General features: G+C 41.8%; 1 protein-coding gene across 2 annotated transcripts in view; it reads left to right on the plus strand.

The window, feature by feature from the left end:
- The window catches only part of Stk38 (serine/threonine kinase 38), a 44,595-nt gene that overhangs the window by 21,507 nt on the left and 2,128 nt on the right, over positions 1–20,960 (plus strand). For both annotated transcript variants that reach the window (XM_023720373.1, XM_004624188.2), the window contains exons 6-13: positions 3,107–3,230; positions 5,649–5,803; positions 9,572–9,674; positions 10,953–11,014; positions 17,406–17,523; positions 18,980–19,103; positions 19,404–19,499; positions 20,526–20,620. In XM_023720373.1, the coding sequence (XP_023576141.1) occupies positions 3,107–3,230; positions 5,649–5,803; positions 9,572–9,674; positions 10,953–11,014; positions 17,406–17,523; positions 18,980–19,103; positions 19,404–19,499; positions 20,526–20,620 (877 nt within the window). The remainder of the gene's footprint in view (positions 1–3,106; positions 3,231–5,648; positions 5,804–9,571; positions 9,675–10,952; positions 11,015–17,405; positions 17,524–18,979; positions 19,104–19,403; positions 19,500–20,525; positions 20,621–20,960) is intronic.

Here is a 20,960-nt window from a genome sequence, read left to right on the forward strand (position 1 = left end):
CACACACACACACACACACACACACACACACACACATAAATAAATAAATCAAGGCTGGTGAGATAGCTCAGCAGTCTAAAGCATCTTCTTAGGCAAGCACAGGGACTGAGGTTCGATCCCCAGCACCACATGTTGCATCAGCCCCACCCCCAGGGCGGGCTGAGCCCTCCCACCATAAAAAGAAAGAAAACATCTATTCAGATTAGCATTTTAAATTGTGCGTTAATTGTGGGTTGGGGCGATAGCTTAGTGCCTCTAGCACCTCTCTGACAAGCACAGGGTCCTGAGTTAAATTCCCAGTACAAAAAAAAAGGTGCACTCATGTGATTGCTTAGTTCACTTAAGCTGATGGACTCAGTTTCCTAGGTTTTACCCTTGTGGGCTAAAATCTCTGACTGCAGATGAGCTGGGCCAGTCAGTCATTTTGAGGCAGAATGCAGCAGGTTTGTGCCAGGTGAAAGTTAGGAGGCCAGTGTAAAGCCTTTGTTATTTTTTAATAGATCTGACAAAGTTTAGGTTTAGAGCCTAATCTTTTTTTTTTCTTTTTCTTTTTTTTTCTTTCTTTTCTTTTTTCTTTCTTTCTTTCTTTTTTTCTTTGTGTGTGTGTGTGTGTGTGTGTTTTAACAGTTTTAGGTTTCTTATCCAGAAGAAAAATTGTTTTTCTGTTCACTTTTATTAAGCTTAATAGGAATTAAAGCTACCCAATGAGCATTGAGGTTGTTATTCTGTCCCATAGAATATTTCTGCTCCCTGGAAAATTTGTAATGGATAAAACAGGAGCATTACGCTAATGTCAGTGTTTCTCTTCCAGTACAAATGGCAAAGCTTCCGTTGTGATGCCAAGGGCACTGTTATACTGGGGAAAAAGACTGGCTTGTATCTCTGCTACCTTAGTGCTCCAGAGAGCACCGAGCACCCTTCCCTGCTAACACTTACGGAGTGGGGAAAAGAGCCTCTTTTGGTCTGAGCAGCACTTCTGCCTCTTCCCTCTTGCCCTGTGTCCCACTGACTGCACTCTGCCTTGTGAGGCTCCAGCTGCTCTGCCAGCCCCAGGAGAGAAGGACAAGGTGTGCTTGCAGTGACTGTAGCTTTCTCCTTGACTAGCAGGAAATGTTACTGTCCCCATTCTGTCCTCCAAGGTGAGTGACGAATGGTAATAGTAGCGCCTCTCCTTTTTTCTGGCTCCTCCAATACCTACGACCCTTAGTGGAGCCAGGAGGACAGGCACATGAAGTTTGCCTTCTACAGTCTTCCTGTCTAGGACCAGCGAGATACCAAGCACCTGCTTAGGCAAACACAGGGGCCAGGGTTCGATCCCTGGCATCACATGCTGTGAGGGGAAGCTGAAAACAGGAGGATCACTATGAGTCTGAAATAAATAAATAAAAGAGTTTAAAAAAAAATACAGTCAGTGTCTGGTAGTGACAGGGACATACATAGCTCTGGCTGTAGGGCTGCAGGTCAGTAAGTGGCATTCATTTCCCAAAAGCTTTGTATTGAGGACAACTAAAGGGAGATGTTTTATCTATTTTTATTTTCTTGTGATTTTTTTGCCACTGTTCTGTATCACCTTTGTATTTGTTTTACCTCACACCATAAGTATAAATATAAAAATATTTTCTGCATATTGAAACTATTACAAACTTTACCAAAGAGTAATTTTAGTAGAGAGAGAAAACTCAAATATGCAAACTCAGTATCTCCAGGCCCCCAAGAGTTAACATGGAAGAATGAGACCAGATTGGTATAAGACAGGGAGAGTGTAGGGGCTGGGCCCAAATGGCAGACTTGTGGTAGGAGACATTTCCGTTAACAAGTGTGTGTAACATCCTATTCAGCCAAACAACGATGGGCTGACTCTGTGTCCAGAAGTGCCCCTTTGAAGGGTCGGCAAGATAGCTCAGTGGACTAAGTGCCTGCTTAGGCAAGCCCAGCGACAGGGATTCAATGCCCAGCACCACATGCTGTGCTGGCCCCCTCTACAGGCATGCTGAGCTGGCCACTGAGACTGGGCGTGGTGGTGTACGCCTATAATCCCGGCGCAGCAGACCCCGAAAACAGGAGGATCACTAGGAGTCTGAGCTGTGTAGTGAGACCCTGTGCCAAATACATTTAAAAAAAAAATACCCATTTGTTAACCTTGATGTGTTTTTTACTTTGGAACATAGTCTAAACACATGACAAGTAACATATGTGAACACCAAACCTCTATTAAAGTTGTGAGCTGGGGGGCTGGGGAGATGGCTGGGGTTACTGTCATTTTAGATAATAAGTGCTTCCCTGGCAAGTACAAGGGCCTGAGTTCAATCCCCAGTTCTGCAAAAAAAATAAAATAAATAAATAAAGTTGTGAGCTGGGACTTAATAAGTTTAGACTAGGTTCAACCAACTTTGGCTGTTGTGACCCTTAAAAAAAGGAGAGGGTGATATTTGATGATATTTACAAGGTTTTTATTATTGTTTCGTATTTGAAGTAAATAAGGCAAATTTGATATTATAAGCATTATTTTCGCTAAGTGATTCTATTAGTTCTCCCTAATCTACAACTTGGTTTCCTTAGCTAGACATTTCAATGCAAAGTAGAAAACTGGGAAGAAATGTCATTATTTTAGATCTGTAAATTTACTTTTGTGTTCTTATATTTGATTTCAATAAGAATTGATTGAGCATACTATATACCTAGCAGAGAACTAAATACTGTGGCATCATAGTATTCTAGAATGGTTACTGTCATTTTAGATAATGTTGCAGACCTTAGGTAGGATTTGCTTAAAAGAGTCTTGTTTTGAAGACTTGTTTGTATTGTAAGAAATTGTTAGAATAAAAACATACGTTAAAAAGTGGTAATTTTAACTAAGAAGAGGTTTAATAGCATGGTTAAAGTTACCATTTACATTAGAACCGTTCATTTTGCAGTTTTTGTAGCCTTTCATCTGAAGTTAGCACCAAATACCTTCAAGTCAAATGTCAATTTTGAGCTAGTAGGTGTGCCTATGCAGGTCTTGGATCATCACAGTACTCAAAACAGTATTTAAATTGTTTAAGCAGATAAACAATCTAATAAAGCAGAGCAAGGCTTGTCATTAATCAAATGCATATACCTCCAGGTTGGCCACATTCGTGCGGAGCGTGACATTCTAGTGGAGGCAGACAGTTTGTGGGTTGTGAAAATGTTCTATAGTTTTCAGGATAAGCTAAACCTCTACCTAATCATGGAGTTCCTGCCTGGAGGTAATTACTTAACGATGAAAGGTCACTTTTCCTTTTTGTTCTGTGGTTTCTCTCTCTCAACAATTAACTCCTATTTTTAATTGTGCTCACAAAGTTGCTTTCTGTATCTCTTTTTTTAGGTCTTTAAAGGAGGTTACTGACCAGTAACCTGTCTTGTGTTGTGGGGCCTTTCTCCAATCTAGTAACCTTTTCATTCATGCTCATGATTTCAGAAGGACAGTTCTTTCTCTTTTTCCTTTAAAATGTGTATGGGTGAAACTAGGGAGCTCTTCTTGCTTTGTTGTCATTGAGAACCATATATAAATTATCCAAGTGACAAAATTGAAGCCATAGCATTTTTTTTGCTTTTAAGTTTTTAAATTTCTTTTTCTAATTTAGGAAATAAATTTCTCATTACTTCTATTAGAAGCCAGAATTGATCTTTTATTTCTGAGATTTCAAATTTTCTATACCTCTGCATTTGCTCCTCCTAAGACAATTCCAGAGAAAACCCAGAGCAGATCATACCCTGTTCTGAGAAACACAGTGTTTCCCAGTGAACTGATTAGCTGAGCAAACTCAGGTGGAAAAATACAGACTTTTTTTAGTTTTAGCAAAACCAATACAATTATGACATAATATATTGATCTTTTGGCAAACCTCACTTTGGATCCAGGATCACCAAGAATTTTTTGTTGCCAGTTGATCAAGGTTGGAAGTGAGTCTGTCTAGAAAGATCAGGAGCAAGTCTTGAACATTCAGAAGCTCGTTCTTAAGTAGAAGTAAGCGCTAGCTTGGTCTCCAGCTCCTTGACACGTGTGTCCGGCACCGTCTTCTGCAGCTTCTTGTGTTCCCCGAACCCTTCTCTTTGCACTCGGTGGAGCTGGCCTGCAGAGCCATGGGCCGCCTGGCTTGAGCTTTCAGTGGCCTGGACAGCCTCCTCCTAGGTGAGGCCCTGGGTTGCGCTCTGAGCCTTTTGTGGAGGCCACCAGCCACCCAGCCACCCAGTGCAGGCCTGAGGGCCCTGCCCCAGGTCTCTAGTGCTCCTGCAGCTCCAAGGCTGCGGGTTGTGAGAAGGCCTGATTTTCAAGTCTTAGTCCAAAAAGAGCAGCTAATAAGTGGTTTGATTGTTCCCTAAGGGAAAATACAAACTTTTCTTCAAGAACACGAAGACTAAAGTTATGAGTGAAATGAAGTTCAAAAGTTATGTGATGTCTATTTAATCAGAGGTTTCTCTCTTTCCTGTCTTCTAACAGAGATAACTTATAGGGTTTAAACTGAAATCTTTTATGTTTCTTATAATTTTAAACTACTTACATATATTTTCTTTGCTTTTGTCTAATTGTTGACTTTTAGGATTTTAGTCTGTCTTTTGCTATTTTATGTTTTGGTGTTTAGCAGAAATAATTAAGCCTTGACTACAGAAAAGTATTACCATTTACCTGATGAAAACTGACACTGTATTTTGTAATACATAAAAGATACTGCCATATACCTAAATATCTATAATAAAGCATTATGGAAAACCCTACTGATCTTGAGATGTGTACCGTGCACATTTGTGGGAGACAGCTGTTACACATTCCAGTGGGTAGCATTTTTGACCTTCTGTGAAATAATTTTTTCTGTTTCTTTTTATCTTCTTTTTTTTTTTTTTTTTTTCCTGTCTTTTAGTGACAGGATTTCACTGTGCAGTTCAGGCTGGCCTAGAACTGACTTTGTAGCCCAAGCTGGCCTTGAACTTGCTGTGATCCTCCTGCTTCTGCCTCCCGAGTGCTGGGATAACAGGTGTGCACCACCACCCCTGGCCTGTGGACTAATTCTTGCTTGCTTGAGTCCCAGCTTTTCATTGATTCATTTTCTAGTGTTTTATGAAGATGGAAAACTCGTTTTCAGCCTTCCCAGCTATTGACATTTTAATGTAGCATACCAGTTTCTCGCTATAGCAATGAGCAAGTACAACCTATGTGAAAATGCCGTTTGCTTCTCGATATAGAGAACTTTGCTGATACATGTACAAAATGAAAGATAGTAGGCTTTTTCCTGGTCTAAAAATGATCCTAAGCATATTTGCTTTTTTATAAAAGTAAGTGTAAGACAAATTACCTTTTTCTGTCCAAAACCAAATGGAAAGCCCAATAAGTGGCCAGGTGCAGAGCTTAGGTATCAGAATGCTTTGCTTTGCTCTTGGTGACTGTGATTTTTGTCCTTTAAGTATTAGAAACTACTACTTGCCATTTTCCTCCTATTGGAAGTGTTGGTAAATTTCAGAAACATAACAAGAGTTTTGTTTAGCTGCCAAATGTTGGCAGATAGGGGAGAAATACCTGAAAACTGGTACTTAATCCTGTCTTGTTTGTGTGTTACGTGTGTGTGCTTGGGTGTGTGTATGTGTATCTGTGGATGTATGGTGGTGGCTTTGTATCCTTTTGCTTTCAGGGGACATGATGACCTTGTTGATGAAAAAAGATACATTGACTGAAGAAGAGACTCAGTTTTATATAGCAGAAACGGTATTAGCCATAGACTCCATTCACCAACTCGGATTCATCCACAGAGACATCAAGCCTGACAACCTTCTGCTGGACAGCAAGGTATGTATCAGGGTAGCAGCATGAGTAGTGTTGGCTCATCTGAGCTGGGGTGAGGGCTGTTTTCTGTCTGGTAGATTTTCCTTTTTTTAAAAAAAGGAAAATTTGTTGCCACTTCTGCTCTCTAAAAGGCTCATGGTTGTTTGATAGGACATTTGTAAAACTATTTGAGCGCAAAATTGACTGAAAGGGTTATTTTGTAATAAAGCCAAAGATAGCTATCTTCTGGTAGCATCTAATTAACTATACTTCCAATGCTTCATCTATCCAAACCCTCCTTTGAGCTAATGAGGAACTCAGGCAAGAACCAGGAAGTAAGGTAATAGCAAAAGCAAAAACCTCCCACAAAGTCCAAATTCCTGATCACATGCCCTCTGCCCAGCCTCTGGAATAGCTTGTTTATATTTATCTTTAGATGTGAAAATAAGCTTGCTTATTTATTTATTCATTTATTTGATGCAAGGTCTCACTACGCAGTTAAGACAGAGTTCTGGGGCTGGCATGCCGTGCAGTACCAGGGATCGAATTCAGGTCCTTGCACTTGCCAGGCAGGCTCTTAAACCACCAAGCTATCTCCCAGCCCTAGAATTTTTGTCTTGACTAAATTTTTCTTCTAAGTAAAAAGTCAACTTACGGGGCCTGGCCCTAGCTCAGGCCTTTAAGTGGCTGCTTCCACAAAGCTGTCAGCCTCAGGTTGCTGGAGTTCGAACCTCACACCTCTCCAGCGGGCCAAAAGTGCCCCGAAGGCATTCGAGGAACAAAAAAAAAAAAAAAAAAGTCAACTTAATCCCTACTATAATTTTCTTCCTCGTCATCTTTTGATAATTTTCTAGCTGTCTTTGAAAAACATGAATATTGTTGTTTTTTTTTAATGACCAGAAGACTTTTATCTTTCTTTGAGATTCTTTGTTTCAAGAGGGCAGACTTATCAGATGAATTTTGGTTAGTAGTTTTTCTCTTCAATATAAAAATAAACATATATAACAGAGAATTTGAATACTATCCACAATTAAAGAAAAATAGTCTTTAATCTCACCACTGAATTAACTACTGTTTTGTTTTAATAGCTTTGGTATATTCCTCTGTATGTCAGTAACTTATGTAAAGTTAGCATCTTAAAAATAAATAGCTTAGGGGCTGGTGAGATGGCTCAGTGGTCTAAAGCACCTACTTAGAACAAGCTTAGCAAAGCACAGGGACCGCAGTTCAATCCCCCAGCACCACATGCCAGCCAGCCCCGCCCCCTGGTGGGCTGAGCTGGCCACACACACACACACACACACACATACATAAATAAATAAAATTTAAAAAAAAATAAAAATAAAAATAAATAAAAAAATAAATAGCTTAGTAGGGGTGGCCAGGTAATTCAGTGGACTAAAGCACCTGCTTAGGCAGAGCACAACAGCTGGGGTTCAACCCCCTGCCGTGCCGGCCCTGCCCCGGTGGCATGCTGAGACAGTGATTGAGAGTGGGTGTGGTGCCGCATGCCTGTAATCCCAGGACTTGGGAGGCTGAAAACAGGAGAATCACTAGGAGCCTGATCTGTTTAATGAGACCCAGTATCCCCTGTAGACCCTGTCCTAAGTAAAAAAAAAAAATCATAATAATAAATAAAAATAAACAGCTTAGTACATATGCTGTGGAAAATTTGAGGAAGTTTTTTTTGTCTTGGTTTTTTGTGGTACCAGGGATTGAACTCAGGACCCTGCGCTTGCTTGCCAGGCAAGTGCTTATTCTACTGATCTCTCTCCCTGGCCCTGAGGAAGTTAAAAAATTATTTTGAGTTCTAATGTTTTTTTCTATGTATTTGGTACAGGGTCTTACTACACAGCTCAGACTTGTAGTGATCCTGTTTTCAGCCTCCCCAGCACTGGGATTACCGGCGTGTGTCATCACACCCTGTCTCAGTGGCTGGCTCAGCATGCCCAGGAGTGGGGCCAGTGCAGCTTGTGGTGCCAGGGATTGAACCCCGGTCCCTGGGCTTGCCTAAGCAGGCGTTTAGTCTGCTGAACTATCTCACCAGCCCTTGAATTCTATTTTTGTACCAAAAAAAAAAAAAAAAAGTACATAGCTTTATATTCTGCTTAGTTTTTGTTTTGCCACGTTAGGGGTTGAACCCAGGATCCCATACACATTAGGTACGCACTCTACCACTGAGCTACTTCCTTAGCCCTGCGTTCCGCTTTTAAAACAGTGCTATATAAGATCGTTGTGTGCTATAAAGTTCACATATTTTTAATAAGCACTGGCCTGCCTTGTGTGGTTTTGAATTCAGATGCCCTTAGTGCTTGGCTTAGTTGTAGCTTGTGTTTAGGACAATGAAACACCTTGGAGGCCAAGGCTTTGGGAGCCCAGTCTCACTGGAGAGCAGTGAGTATCTCGGACACATCTGCCTTCTACACTGTGCTAGCTCAGACTTGTACAGTGTCCTCATAAGTAAGTCCATTTATGTGTTGAGCCTCATAGATTTAGATGTGAAAATACTGAAGTGTTCAGTTTCTGCTGTGTACTCAGAATAGCTATGGAGTTCTCTGAAAGGCTAGGCTTGAATAACACTTGCCCTAGGCACTTTTTAAGATAGCTCCTTTCCTCAGCAAAACATATAATTTTGAGAATTATAAATTAAAAATCTGTCCTTTCACTTGTAGGACAAGTTATTTGCAAATCAGAAAAAAGATGCTAAGTAGGCTCAAAGCTGTCCTTGTATAGCAGTGCACCTGCTGAGCCTACCCCCCACCCCACCAACACACACATCAAAAGGATTTCCATAAAAAAGAAAACATAAAACTTGACCCATCCAGGCAGGTACCCTTTGGCTTTGTGCCCTGCAAAGTTTGTATGTTGAACCCCAAGAATGCCCCAGAGGCTGGTGGTATTGAGGAAAGGCCACATTGAAGTCATTCGGGCTCAAATCTGGGCCATTGTACTTCTGATTGATCTTGAGCTGGTGTCTCCCCTGAGCATCAGGATTTCCTCTTCTGTTTTTTTTTTTTTTTTCTCACCTCTTCCATGTATTTAAAATTCCATCTCAAGAATACACACTTTTATAGGGCCAGCCATTGTATTAGGAATAAATTCACGCATGCATTGAATTTATTTCTGCCAGAAGGAGGTTGAAGAGGTGACTGTGAGATACTGCTCCCTTTCTCTTTTAAGTTTACTCCTTAGAATTTGTCCCAGTGAAATTCAAGAGGAGAAAAAGCTGTATGAACAAGATTTATTCATTTACTCATAATTTTAACAACCATTTAATCAGAACACCCTGTGTATCATACACATTTGAGATTGGAGATACAGACCACCTCTGTCAAGGGTACTTACAATCCATGTTACATGAAAGAAAAATTGAAAATGGAGTTAAGAATACAGTATGGTTAAGTAAATAACAGTGTGATAAAAGTTGTCTGTTATGTAGACATTAAAAACAGTAATTTTGAAGACTGTCTAAACATAAAATAGTTGATTGTATCCATTAAAACAGTAAAATTGTCTCTAGGTTCTATGGAGTATTTAACTGTTATAAGAGGCCTATAATTTCAACAAAACCAAACATAACATGCAAAAATGAAAATCATTTAAATATAATAGGACTTAGGGTATTCTTTCAAAAGTTTATTATTACACGTTTCCATCTGTTTAAAAAAAAAAAGCCAACCCAGTGTCCTCAGGCTGTAGAGATGTAGTGGCTAGAGGCAGGAGCAAAAGACAGAGCTGGGTCTTCCACTCAGGCATGCTCATCCACTTTCTGCCTTGTCTTTCTCTCCACAGGGCCATGTGAAACTTTCTGACTTTGGCCTTTGCACAGGCCTGAAGAAAGCACACAGGACGGAGTTCTACAGGAATCTGAACCACAGCCTCCCCAGTGACTTCAGTGAGTGTGATCGGTGTGACGCCTTTTTGTTCCCAAGTAGGGGTGGAGGGCCGTTTCTTGGTGATGGGGGTCCTTGCAGCGTGTGTTTCTGAGGAAATGATGGGGATTGTCTAGTGAGGCCAGGTGAGTGCTGCTCAGCGTGATAAGGCTGATGTGGAAAAGCGCTTTTCCTTAGAGCACTCCTGGAAAGGCACTGTGGATGAGTATGGGGCCAGCGAGGCAGAGTTGTAGAGGGTGAGTCCTGGGAACAGCTCAGGTCGAGGTCTACCCTAGGTCTGTGGTGGCAGCCTTGGAGACCAAGTACCAGAGTACGCTAAGAACCCTCTTACTTGTTGGAAAGTGTCAACACTGTAATTAAACCCGAATACTGAGGTTTTTAGTTTAGAAAAATGGCTCACACAGTAACATCTTTTGTGTTAAAAGGAAAACATCACAACTTGAGTGCCACAGGTTCGCCACCACTGGCCCAGGTCCTTCTTTGTGTCATGGTAGAAGGAAATTCACCTTTATAAGGTTATTTCTCCTTCAGCACTATCAGCACTGAAGAATATGTAATAAAGCAAAATTTGTGCTGGAAAAGCTTATGTCATGTTGTGTAGCTCAAACTTAGATGTCCTTGAATGTGTAACAATTGTTATTTGTAGAATTTGGATGATAATTTTGAGAGACTGCAACTGTTTTAGCTGTGTTTCATGGCCTTGTTTTCATTGAGACCAAATTTTCTGTAATTCTTAACTGTGTTCTCTGGCCCTTTGACCCACACAAGAGTGCCGTTTGCAGCCTTCATTGTAGAGTTCTTGTTAACGCTTGACTCTCTGGCTTTTAGAGTTGCTGGGAAATGTGTCCTCCAGAACTTTTAGTGTGTGGGAAGAAGATGTCTTAGTCACTTCCTCATCCCTGGGATTGAGTGTACAGCACTAACAAAGGAAGAAGGGCTTATGAGGCTCGTTTCGGCTCACGTCTGTCAGGGGTTCAGGCCGTAGGCAGCTGGCTGTAGAGCAGAAGTGATGTGGGAGGAGGACCTGCCTTGCCGCAGAGGAGCACTGCCCACGCCGTGGTGAGGAGAGGAGCCGGGGAGGGAGATGCCAGGATCTGTCCACTGAGGCAAACCAGCTTTCGCGCCTGCTGGCCCAGTCACCTTCCACAGCCCGCAAGGCTTAGGGGGACATCTAGACAGAAACTGTAACATAGGGTTTCATGTGACTTAAACCAGCACTCTCCAAAGCAGTAAATAGTCCTGTGCAAATTTTGATGAGAACTTGTTTTCTCTACTTTTAGCTTTTCAAAACATGAATTCCAAAAGGAAAGCAGAAACCTGGAAAAGAAACAGACGTCAGCTAGTAAGTAGTGTCTGTGGCTTCTGAAATGCTACAAACCAAGTAGGAGTACATTCAGAAATAAGTGCACACATTTGCATTCAGTGCGCATCTGCAGCATACCCCTGTGCGGCACGTTCCCTTAGTAGCGCTCTGTCGTGTGGGCAGCCCCAGAAGGAATCTGTTGAAGGAAGGCAGGTAATACTAGGTTGTTTTGACTGTGGTGTCTTCAGTGAGTGGCCTCGTTCTGATCTTCTAGGTTGGTAGTACTCACTGCCTTTCCTTCCTGTTCCACATTTCTTGCCAAAGGAGTTTTATTTAAGCTGGAAATCACTCAAATTTTGACCCATTTAGGCAAAATTCTCATCTGCTTGCCTTTTCATTACTTGTGGTTTAAAACAAGTACCTGGTTATCAAAATTATAGAGAAATATAAAAGTATTTTAATCTTTACACATATGAAACTATGCCCTAGGCATAAAAATAAGTAGTCTAGGGCCAGGGAGATGGCTCAGTGGAATAAGCGTTTCCCTGGCAAGCACAGGGCCTGAGTTCAATTCCTGGTTCCACAAAAAAAAGTAGCCTTATTGCATTTACCTTGATAGTACCTTGAATTTTTTTTTGAGACAAGATTTCCCTGAACAGTTTAGTAACTCACTTTGTAGCCCAAGCTGGCGTAAAACTCACAGTGATCCTCCCACAGTGTCCTGAGTGCTGGGAACAGGTGTGTGCCACCATGCCTGGCCAAGACCCTGTCTTGATTGAAAAAGAAAGGAAGGAGAGAAGGGGGACAGGAAGGGAAGAAAACAAAGGAAGGAAAAAGGGAAGGAAAAAAGTGAGAAACAGAAGGAGGGGGAAAAGGGAGGGGTTGCATTGTTTTGATTAAAATTTATCAGTGAAACATCATGCATTACGATTTTATGTTACATCTTTGGAGATGCAGTGACTGAAAGAAATCTTTGATGTCTTTCTAGTATTAACTTAGGGATACTTGAGGATATAGTTTCAAAATCTAAATTCTATTTTTAGTTTTGAAAGCTATTTACGTATACCAGGCATGGTGGTGCATGCCTGCAATCCCAGCACTTGGGAGGTTGAGGCAGGATTTCTGTGAGTTTGAGTCCAGCCTGGGCTACAAAATGAGCTCAAGGCAAGCCTCAACTATAGAGCAAGACCCTGTCTCAAAAACAGATAAACCAAAAACTATATAAGTTATTGAGATTAGAGAATATCAGGAGCAGATTGGCTGGATACTTCAATTATTTTTTGTTTTTGTTTTTGCTTTTTTGAGACAGTTTCACTATGCAGGTCAGGCTGGGCTTGCCCTCACTTTGTAGCCCAGGCCGACGTTGAACTTGCAGGAATCATCCCACTCACTGCAGCCGCCTGGGTGCTGGGCTTACAGGCATACGCTGCCGCACCCAGCACTCTCAGTGTGTCTTTCCGTGACTACATGCCAGAGTCATTTCAGCAGCAGCCTCAGAACATAACTGGTGTCTGGCTCCCACCCATAGAGACTCTGATGGAGCAGTCTGTGATATTTGGGTTTAAAAGTCTGCGTGACTGCAGTAAATGTGTCTGTCACTGAAAAAAGCTGTCTTAAATGATAGTGCCTGCCTTGTTGGGAAACTGGTATTTAACCCTAAAATATTTTGGAAGCTGTCAAATGGTGAAGAATCCTCTAAGATTTTGGTGCTGCTGAATATTGATCCCAGGGCCTCATACCTGCTAACCAGATGCTCAGCCACTGAGTTATACCTCCACTTCTTTTCTCTGTTTTGAAAGCAGGTCGAAACTTAATTTTTGGTTACTGTGCTAACATGTATTTGGGGGATACTTAAGTTTAAGCACCTTGGGGCCGGGGAGATAGCTCAGTGGGTCTGAGTTTAATCCCCGGTTCTGGGAAAACAAAAAAAAGTTTAACCACCTTGAATTATCCTTATACCCTTGAATTAAATTTTGTGCTTCTTGATGTGCAGCAGAGGGTCATGTCAGCTTCACTAGGAATGAGTTTTATGTCATTTTCAAAGCTTTTTGAAAATTGAATAAATTTGAGTCCCTGATGCAGTGACTAGGGTTCTTGCCTTTTCAAGTCACGGTAAAAATGGAAAAGTGTAAATTAAAGTCACATTACCTGTCTTCATAACTTGGAAGAATGTCAAGCCACCTCTTCGGGTTCCAAATGTGACTTCTTTCAGCTTTTGGGCACAGTCCTCTTTGGCCAGCACCAAGCTGAAGGGCGGTGCTGAGTAATGCTCAGCGTGAATGTACCACTGTGGGTCACTCCTGATGGCAGTATGCAATTCCGTCCCCACCCTGTTGCTTTTCAGTCCTTTGGGAGTCACTGAAAAAAGTAAAAGCTTGAACTTGGCTCCTTGGCTGCTTAGATCATACTGTAATGTTTTAAATTGTGGTATGATCTTGGGCAGCTTTACACCCTGGTATTTAATTAAGGGAAAGGTATGAGTCAGCTTGAATTTATTAAACCACAGAGGTAAGAGGTGGTATGATCTTTATCAGTTTATTTCTTAAGGTAGAATTTATGGACATAGATTAATAGGAAATGCTTTATTTCCATAAAACTCTTAAAACGAAGTCCTAAGATTTAGAAGACGTGATGTGATTGACATGACTATTTCCAGCCAATAGAGTTCTTCTAGATTGCAGCTCTCAGGAACACTGTGCTTAGACAACAAAAGAAAGAGGGTATAGATGTAAGAGGCTGGAGTTGGAGGACCACCTCAGTGTGCAAGTAGACACGTTGGGAAGGAGTGGCTCCTTCCCTAGACTGAGAAGGCTCTGTCTCATACAAATACTGCAGAAAGTAAAGCAGGCTCTTATGACAGCTCTAGATGCAGAGTGAGAAGTTTCTCCTACCCTTCACAGGTTTGAACCTTTGGTCGGCTGCATTTTGCTTTATTTTGTTTTATTAGTACATGTTTGCAGTATATAATTTTTATATTCCTTGGGTAGAGTTGGTACATGTACATTCATGAATTTTTTTAACATCTTTTTAACATCTTAGTATCTTAAGGAGTTGTTTCCCTGTGTCAGTAAACCTCTAGTTATATACTCTTTGATCAAGTAAGATTTACTTAATATTTATCTTTGCTAGAATAAATCTAATCTCTAAATTAAAGGGTGTCTATAGGTTTTTTTCCTCTATGATTAGAATGAAAATACTTCTGATTTTAGGGGCAGGGCCCAATCAAGTTCAGACTTTAAAGCTTGAAAGACACAGAAGAAACAAAACTTAAAAACCTATGAGCATTTATGTTAAATATTTGTATTTTTAGAAATTATATACAAAAAATGGATCTGGATCCCTAATTTATTTTACATAAGAATCAATGCTAGATGAACAATAAAAGTTTCAGAGGAAAATACAAGGCAATATTTATATGACCTCAGAGCAAAGCAAGATTTCTTAAATTAGACACAAGCAGTACAAATCATAGGTAAATTTTCTACTTATCTTAGTACTTTAAAGGTCAAAAAGTCCCTGTATATCAAGATATAGACAAGTGAAAAGCCAAGCCAAATGGTACGGAGGCCCTGCAGTGCTCCCTTGCTCACACACACAAGTCAATCCTGAACGCATGTGCAGAAGTCATGAAGACTGCTTCGTGTGTTTTCTCGAATAGCAGAACTCTGAACGTAACCATCACTCATCCACAAGGAAGTGGGTACATTCTGGAATAGGGTATTTTACAGCAGCGGGAATAATGTAACAACAACTACAGGTAACTTTGTGGATCAATTTTAGAAACAAAATTAAATAGAGGGGGGCCTGCCCCTTAGCTCAGTTCTTTAAGTGGCTGCTTCAACAAAGCAGTCAGGTTCAGGTTGCTGTGGTTCGATCCCCACAACACAAGACAGCCAGTCATGCCTTGAAGGCATTCGGAGCAAAAAAAATTAAATAGAAAAATCAAATAGCAGGAGCCTGCATATAGAGTGATACTGTCTCATACAGTTCAGAAATAAAACTGGGGGGGGGCAGGGATATAGCTTAGTGGCATAAGTGCCTGCCTGGCAAGCACGAGGTCCCAAGTTCGATTCCTAGCACCCCCTCCAAAAAAATAAATAAATAAAACTAAATAAAATCTCATGTAGAGAGATGTCACAAAATTTACTTCCTGTTGAGAAATGGAAATGATGTTGAACTTGGCAGTGGGAAGAAGGCGAGGCGGGGAGGTGTGGGGATAAATTCAGGGTTGATACTAATGACACTGGCATTTTCAGTTGAGCTCATAGGTATTCATTTCATTCCTTTGCCTCATAATTTGATTATTACACATGTATATATGCGACATATTTTTTGGTATGTGACAAATACAACTTCAAAAACAATAATTAAAATAATATGCCTCAGACTGGAAGAAGATACTTTTTTAAAATGTATTTAGTACAGGGTCTCACAACATAGATCGGACTGGTTGTGATCCTCGTGTTTTCACCTTCCAAACCCTGGGATTACAGGTGTGCGCCACGGCACCCAGTCTCAATCACGTCTCAGTGTGCCCCAGGGGCGGGCCCGCATGGCACGTTGGAGATCGAACTCCCGCTGGTGGGTCGCTGCACTCTGCCTAAGTAGGCGCTTTAGTCTGCTGAGCTATCTGGCCAACCCTAGTTACTTCTAATATGTAAAACTTTACTGCCTTGAATTCATAGAGTTCCTGAGTCAGTAAAAAAGGGAACAGAACTTTAAAAAAAAAAAAAATGGGGAAAGAATCTAAAAAAAATTACAGGATAAAAAAGACTAGGATGCTTAATTACACAAATAGTTGTTCAGCCTTACTAGAAATAAGAGAAATATAAATTAAAATCTCATTTCATTTTCATCAAGTGGTAAAAATTTAAAAATCTGACCAAACCAAGGGCCGGTGAGAAGCAGAATACTAAGAGCGCCCCGCCCCCGTGCTTCCGGTAGGAGTGACCGCCCGGGAGGACGTGTGGAGGCGGCTTGTCGTCCAGACGCTGGTGAGCCCAGAGCAGCATCCTGCTAGCGGGGTCTCCGTGAGCCTCCCGCGCAGGGTTTGGGCTGAGCGTGCACAGGGTTGCAGTGACGCATCGGGAGAAGCCCCCAGGGTGTTTATAGAGCAGTGGAGAGAAAGCAGTTGTGATTTCTTTGTACAGTGGAGATGAATGAACAAGAGCTGCACAAATAAATCGCAAAACCGCAGTGTTGAGTTAAAGAACCAAACCTTAACATTGAAGCATAATACAGTGTGGTATAAAACTCTTCATTAAATGTTTTTTAAAAATACAGCTTGTCAGCATATTCACACAACATCACGGCAGCTTCTGTATAGATTTTACTTCATAGGGAAGGGAGGAGATTGAAGGTAGAGCTTTGTTTCTATAATTTCACTTTTAAAAGACAAATGATTAAGACAAATACAGCAGATTATTAACCTCTAATATGGGGTGGCATATTGTGTTGCAATGTGGACTTTTTACTATATATCTGTAACATTTCGTAATATTTTTTAAAATGCACAGCTAAAATTTTGATTTTTGACTATTTAAAGCATTTAGAATAGAGCCTCACACATGATAAACCCTCAAATGTTATGTATAGTGGACTATGTTTTTTCCTAGAATTTTGTAGTCCAGGTGTATTAGAGCAGAATACTAAAATTTAGAAATTGTTCCTCTAATGCCAGGTGTGGTGGCGCACGCCTGTAACCCCAGCGCTCGGGAGGCTGCGGAGGCAAGAGCATTTCAGTGAGTTGGAGGCCAGCTCGGGCTACATAGTGAGACCCTGTCTCAAAAAAAAAAAAAAGAAAGAAAAAAACAAAATAGGATAGAAATTGTTCTTCTAGTAATGAACAAAAAAGTAAGTCTGGTAAATACACATGTACATGCACCTGACCTCTATAGGATGTAACTTTCGCTTTTAGTAATAAACCTTGTCTGTTTCTCAAGACAAGAAATACCTCTGTTGGAAAAGGGGAGGATGTGAAGCAAGATACTTAATTTTCAAAGTAAACTCTGCACTTAACTAGTTTTGGCCTTGAGCAAAGCTATTTAAAATGTAAAAAAAAAAAATTGTATTTTGCAGCATTGTATTGACAAGGTGCTCCTTGTAGAAGTATTCTCAGGACTGGATAGGCTTATGTATACACAAAGAAATACAGGGCCGGGTCATAATGGGTCCTCAGTGAATTATGGTCCTAGTTGTGATAAGATAACTTTGACCTAGGGAATTGGAGTTTGGATCTATTTAGAAGGCTCTGTCAGCTCATTAAAAAGCTTTATTTTTTGTTTTGGAAAATGCTCAGGCAAATCACTCTTGCATTAATCCACTGGGCCATCCTGCTGATTATTTTTGGGGTAGCTCCTGGTGGTGCTTGCAGATGAGAGCTCGGCACCACAGGCCTGGCGGGCCCCCTGACATGTGGTACATGTTTCAGGCCTTCTCTACAGTAGGCACTCCTGACTACATTGCTCCCGAGGTGTTCATGCAGACCGGGTACAACAAGCTCTGTGATTGGTGGTCGCTTGGGGTGATCATGTATGAGATGCTCATCGGTAAGTTGCATGTTCCAGGGGGCTCCGTGTGCGTCCAAGAGAGGCTGCGCCGACTTCAGGCGGTCTTGGCCAGTCTGGGTGCTTTTCCCCACCTGGCTTTCCAAGTGAAGTTTTCTAGACAACGCTCAGTCAGATGTGCCCCCTGCTTGTGTATTCTCAGACTTCCTGGCATCCCTCATTCCTTTCTGATCGTTTACTGTGTTGTTTGTTCTGTGCTTTTATCCTCTCCATGTAGTAGTCCTTTTAGTCACTGGCACTTACTATACATCTTTTGTCCATTGGGTAATTGTAAACTAAAGTGAATATTAAAATTTTATCTTTTATTATAGTAAAAATCACCTTGCCATTAATTCCCCCCCAACATGCTGCCCCCCGTCTTCAAACATTCCATCAGTCGTGCTACTTTGAAGCAGTTCCAATGTGATCAGAGGTAGGGCTGTGGCTGTGCAGTGCCATCCAGCAGAAAGGCAGGCTCATGCAGACATGCGCCTGAGCCTCATCCCCCTTAGCCATTGCACCTGGCAGCTTCCGGCTCACGGTGCACAATTCGGCATTAATCCAGAAGTCCGGGTGGCCAGGGTCCCAACTAAGGAAAAGGAAAAGGACTTTACAGCTGCTGCAGAAGATGGCAAGAGCAATGGGAGAAGCATGCTAGAAGGGAGGGTAGTGTTTTGAGAGAGATTAATGGTGGTCTGTCTTACTATAATTTATTTCAACACACTATAGTGTAAATCATGCCGTACATGCAGAAAGGTTGGGTATTGCTTCACTCTACATGTAATTCGTTTTCCCTTTCCTCTCAAAGCCTTTAAGCATGGGGTCCATTGACCTCTCCCTCCTATTTGAATGGTGTCTCTCAATTTAAGGGACACATGTGTCATTGAACACTAGGAGAGTCTGTGGGTGACTGGGCATGGAGTCTTCAGTTGTCTTTTCTTGGGATCGCTGGATGGAGGCCTCTGCAGGTGGATGCACCTTTGTGGAGGGCTGGGCAGGGCACTGCATGTGTTTCTCCTCTGACCCGCACTTGTCCAAGGGGCATGGCATTCACTTGGAAACCAACGTGTGCTTGTATGCAGCTCGCTTGGCGCTTTGGCCCTGTCTCACGTTCCTCGAGTAGGCTCCTTCTGTAATGGTATTGTTCCATCCTTTCACTGCTTGGGGCATGGTGATTCCCATACCTGCATCCCTCCTTATGTCCTCTCTTCCCAGCTCCAGTGATTACTGTCTTCCTACTGGCACCAGAGGAACAATACCATTTTGCATTTAGGAGTTGGGAAAACATTGAGAAATGGCTTAGATATTTTCTGGGATGAGTGGAAATCCTGTCTGTGTCATAGAGGAATGGACGTACAGATATCGAGTAGTCATTGAGGACATGCACGACTGTGGTGAGAATATTCTCAGCTTCTGAGTTCTGGGGTGTAAAAGCTTCGAAGTCCCTCTTTTATTACAGGCTATCCACCTTTCTGTTCTGAGACTCCTCAAGAGACATATAAGAAAGTGATGAATTGGAAAGAGACTTTGACTTTTCCTCCAGAAGTTCCCATCTCTGAAAAAGCCAAGGATCTCATTTTGAGGTATTAGAAACCATCCCTGACCTAACTGCTCAGAATTTATGATAGGAATGAATTTTTTTTAAATTTTCATTGTCGAGGCTGGGGAGATGGCTCAATAGAATTAAGTACTTCCCTGGCAAGCTCAAGGGCCTGAGTTCAATCCCCAGTTCTGCCAAAAAAAAGTTTTTTTCATTGTCTCCTAGTTCTGTCCCCTGCTTCCTCTTACTCGTCTCTTAGGAGAAAAATTAAAAAAAAAAAAAAAAAAAGGAGATCTTTTCTTAAGAAATTTGAGGTGTGCTGAAAGGCATCTGTCTTTTCCAGATTCTGCTGTGAATGGGAACATAGAATTGGAGCCCCTGGAGTTGAGGAAATCAAAAATAATTCTTTTTTTGAAGGTGTTGACTGGGAACATATCAGGTATATCATATAAAAATATTTAGAATTATTTCAGAAAGTCTGTGGTTTCCTTAATGCTAAATTGGAACCACCATCCTTGGCAAGCTTAAAAAAAAAAAAAAAAGGAGAAAGTGTCTTAGAAATTTTGGATTTTTTCTGGGCATTCACCCATGGGATGCGGGGGAGTCAGGCACCCTCCTAGCTACGGGCTGCAGGACACATGGCATCTAGCAGCGACTGGCAAGGTGCGGGCTCCATGCTTGAGAGAACATTAGGAAGTGCTCTGCCGTCTTTGCTCTGCCTGACCCCTCTGCTAGCACTGAGGACCACCAGTGGGACTGTCTGGCCTGTGGGCAGAGGCTGTTACCAGGAGGTAGAGAAGGGAGTAAGGAGTGGAAGAAGGCTGGAGGGGGTGTGCAGAAGGAAAAAGGGGAATGTGCTGCGGGTGGCTGGGGGCAGCCTGGGCCCCGCCCTAGTCCTGGACCTTCTTACCTAGCACTCACTGGTTGCTGAACACCAGCGGGAAGCTTGTCACTTCATTTCATAGTGTGTTCCCTTTGCATCCTTTTTACCTTTGCCGCCTCTTCATTTAGCCCCTCTGTTTGGTACCTCTGGTGGGAAAAAGGGGAGAACCTTACATGAGGGGACATTTAAAGGTTCAGTTTTCCCTTTTAGTAGACAGAGCAGGTCATCAGGGATTTTATTTTCCAATTTCTTGTTTTTATTAGTACAGGTTTACGGTACGTAATGGTCGCATTTGTCATGGGGTTGTTGCGTGTACATAACACATGTTCATTCTTTTTTCATCTCAGGGATATTTTAGTTTCCCCTTATTATTCCTTTCTTTCAAGGTATAAATTACTGAGTTACTCATGTTTTTTCATCGTAATTAACTTGTTGGATGTGGTCTCTTGGCTTGGTCAGCATTCACAAGCTTTTCAAAAGAAAATAAAAGCTGCCATGTCAGACCACAGCAGTCATCTGAGAAAGACATGACAAGTGTGTCTGAGTCCTACCCGTGGTAATTTCTGGCGTGTCTGTTGGCAGGGAGAGGCCTGCTGTGATATCTATTGAGATCAAAAGCATTGATGATACTTCAAACTTCGATGAGTTCCCAGAATCTGATATTCTTAAGCCAACAGGTAATTCCACCAGCCTTGCCTCTGCTACCTTCTTTTCTGCTACCGTTACTTCTCCACCCTTCCCTCCAATTTTGGGATGATGTTTACAAATCAGGGTAGAGAACTGAAGAGGAACTGCAGTTCGCCAAGTTCCTTGTAAGTACTTTGCCAATACTAATACTGGGTGGCAGACTGGGCGTGGTGGTGCGCGCCTGTAATCCCAGCTCTTGGGAGGCTGAAATCAGGAGGATCAGCACAAGTCTGATCTGTGTAGTGAGACCCTATAGACCCTGTGCTAAATACAAAAAAAAAAAAAAGGGTGTCAGTGAGACCTTGTTTCAGACTTTCCTGTTTAGACTGC

The sequence above is a fragment of the Octodon degus genome, unplaced genomic scaffold (genome assembly GCF_000260255.1).
Source record: "Octodon degus isolate 3935 unplaced genomic scaffold, OctDeg1.0 scaffold00005, whole genome shotgun sequence".
Classification (NCBI taxonomy): domain Eukaryota; kingdom Metazoa; phylum Chordata; class Mammalia; order Rodentia; family Octodontidae; genus Octodon; species Octodon degus.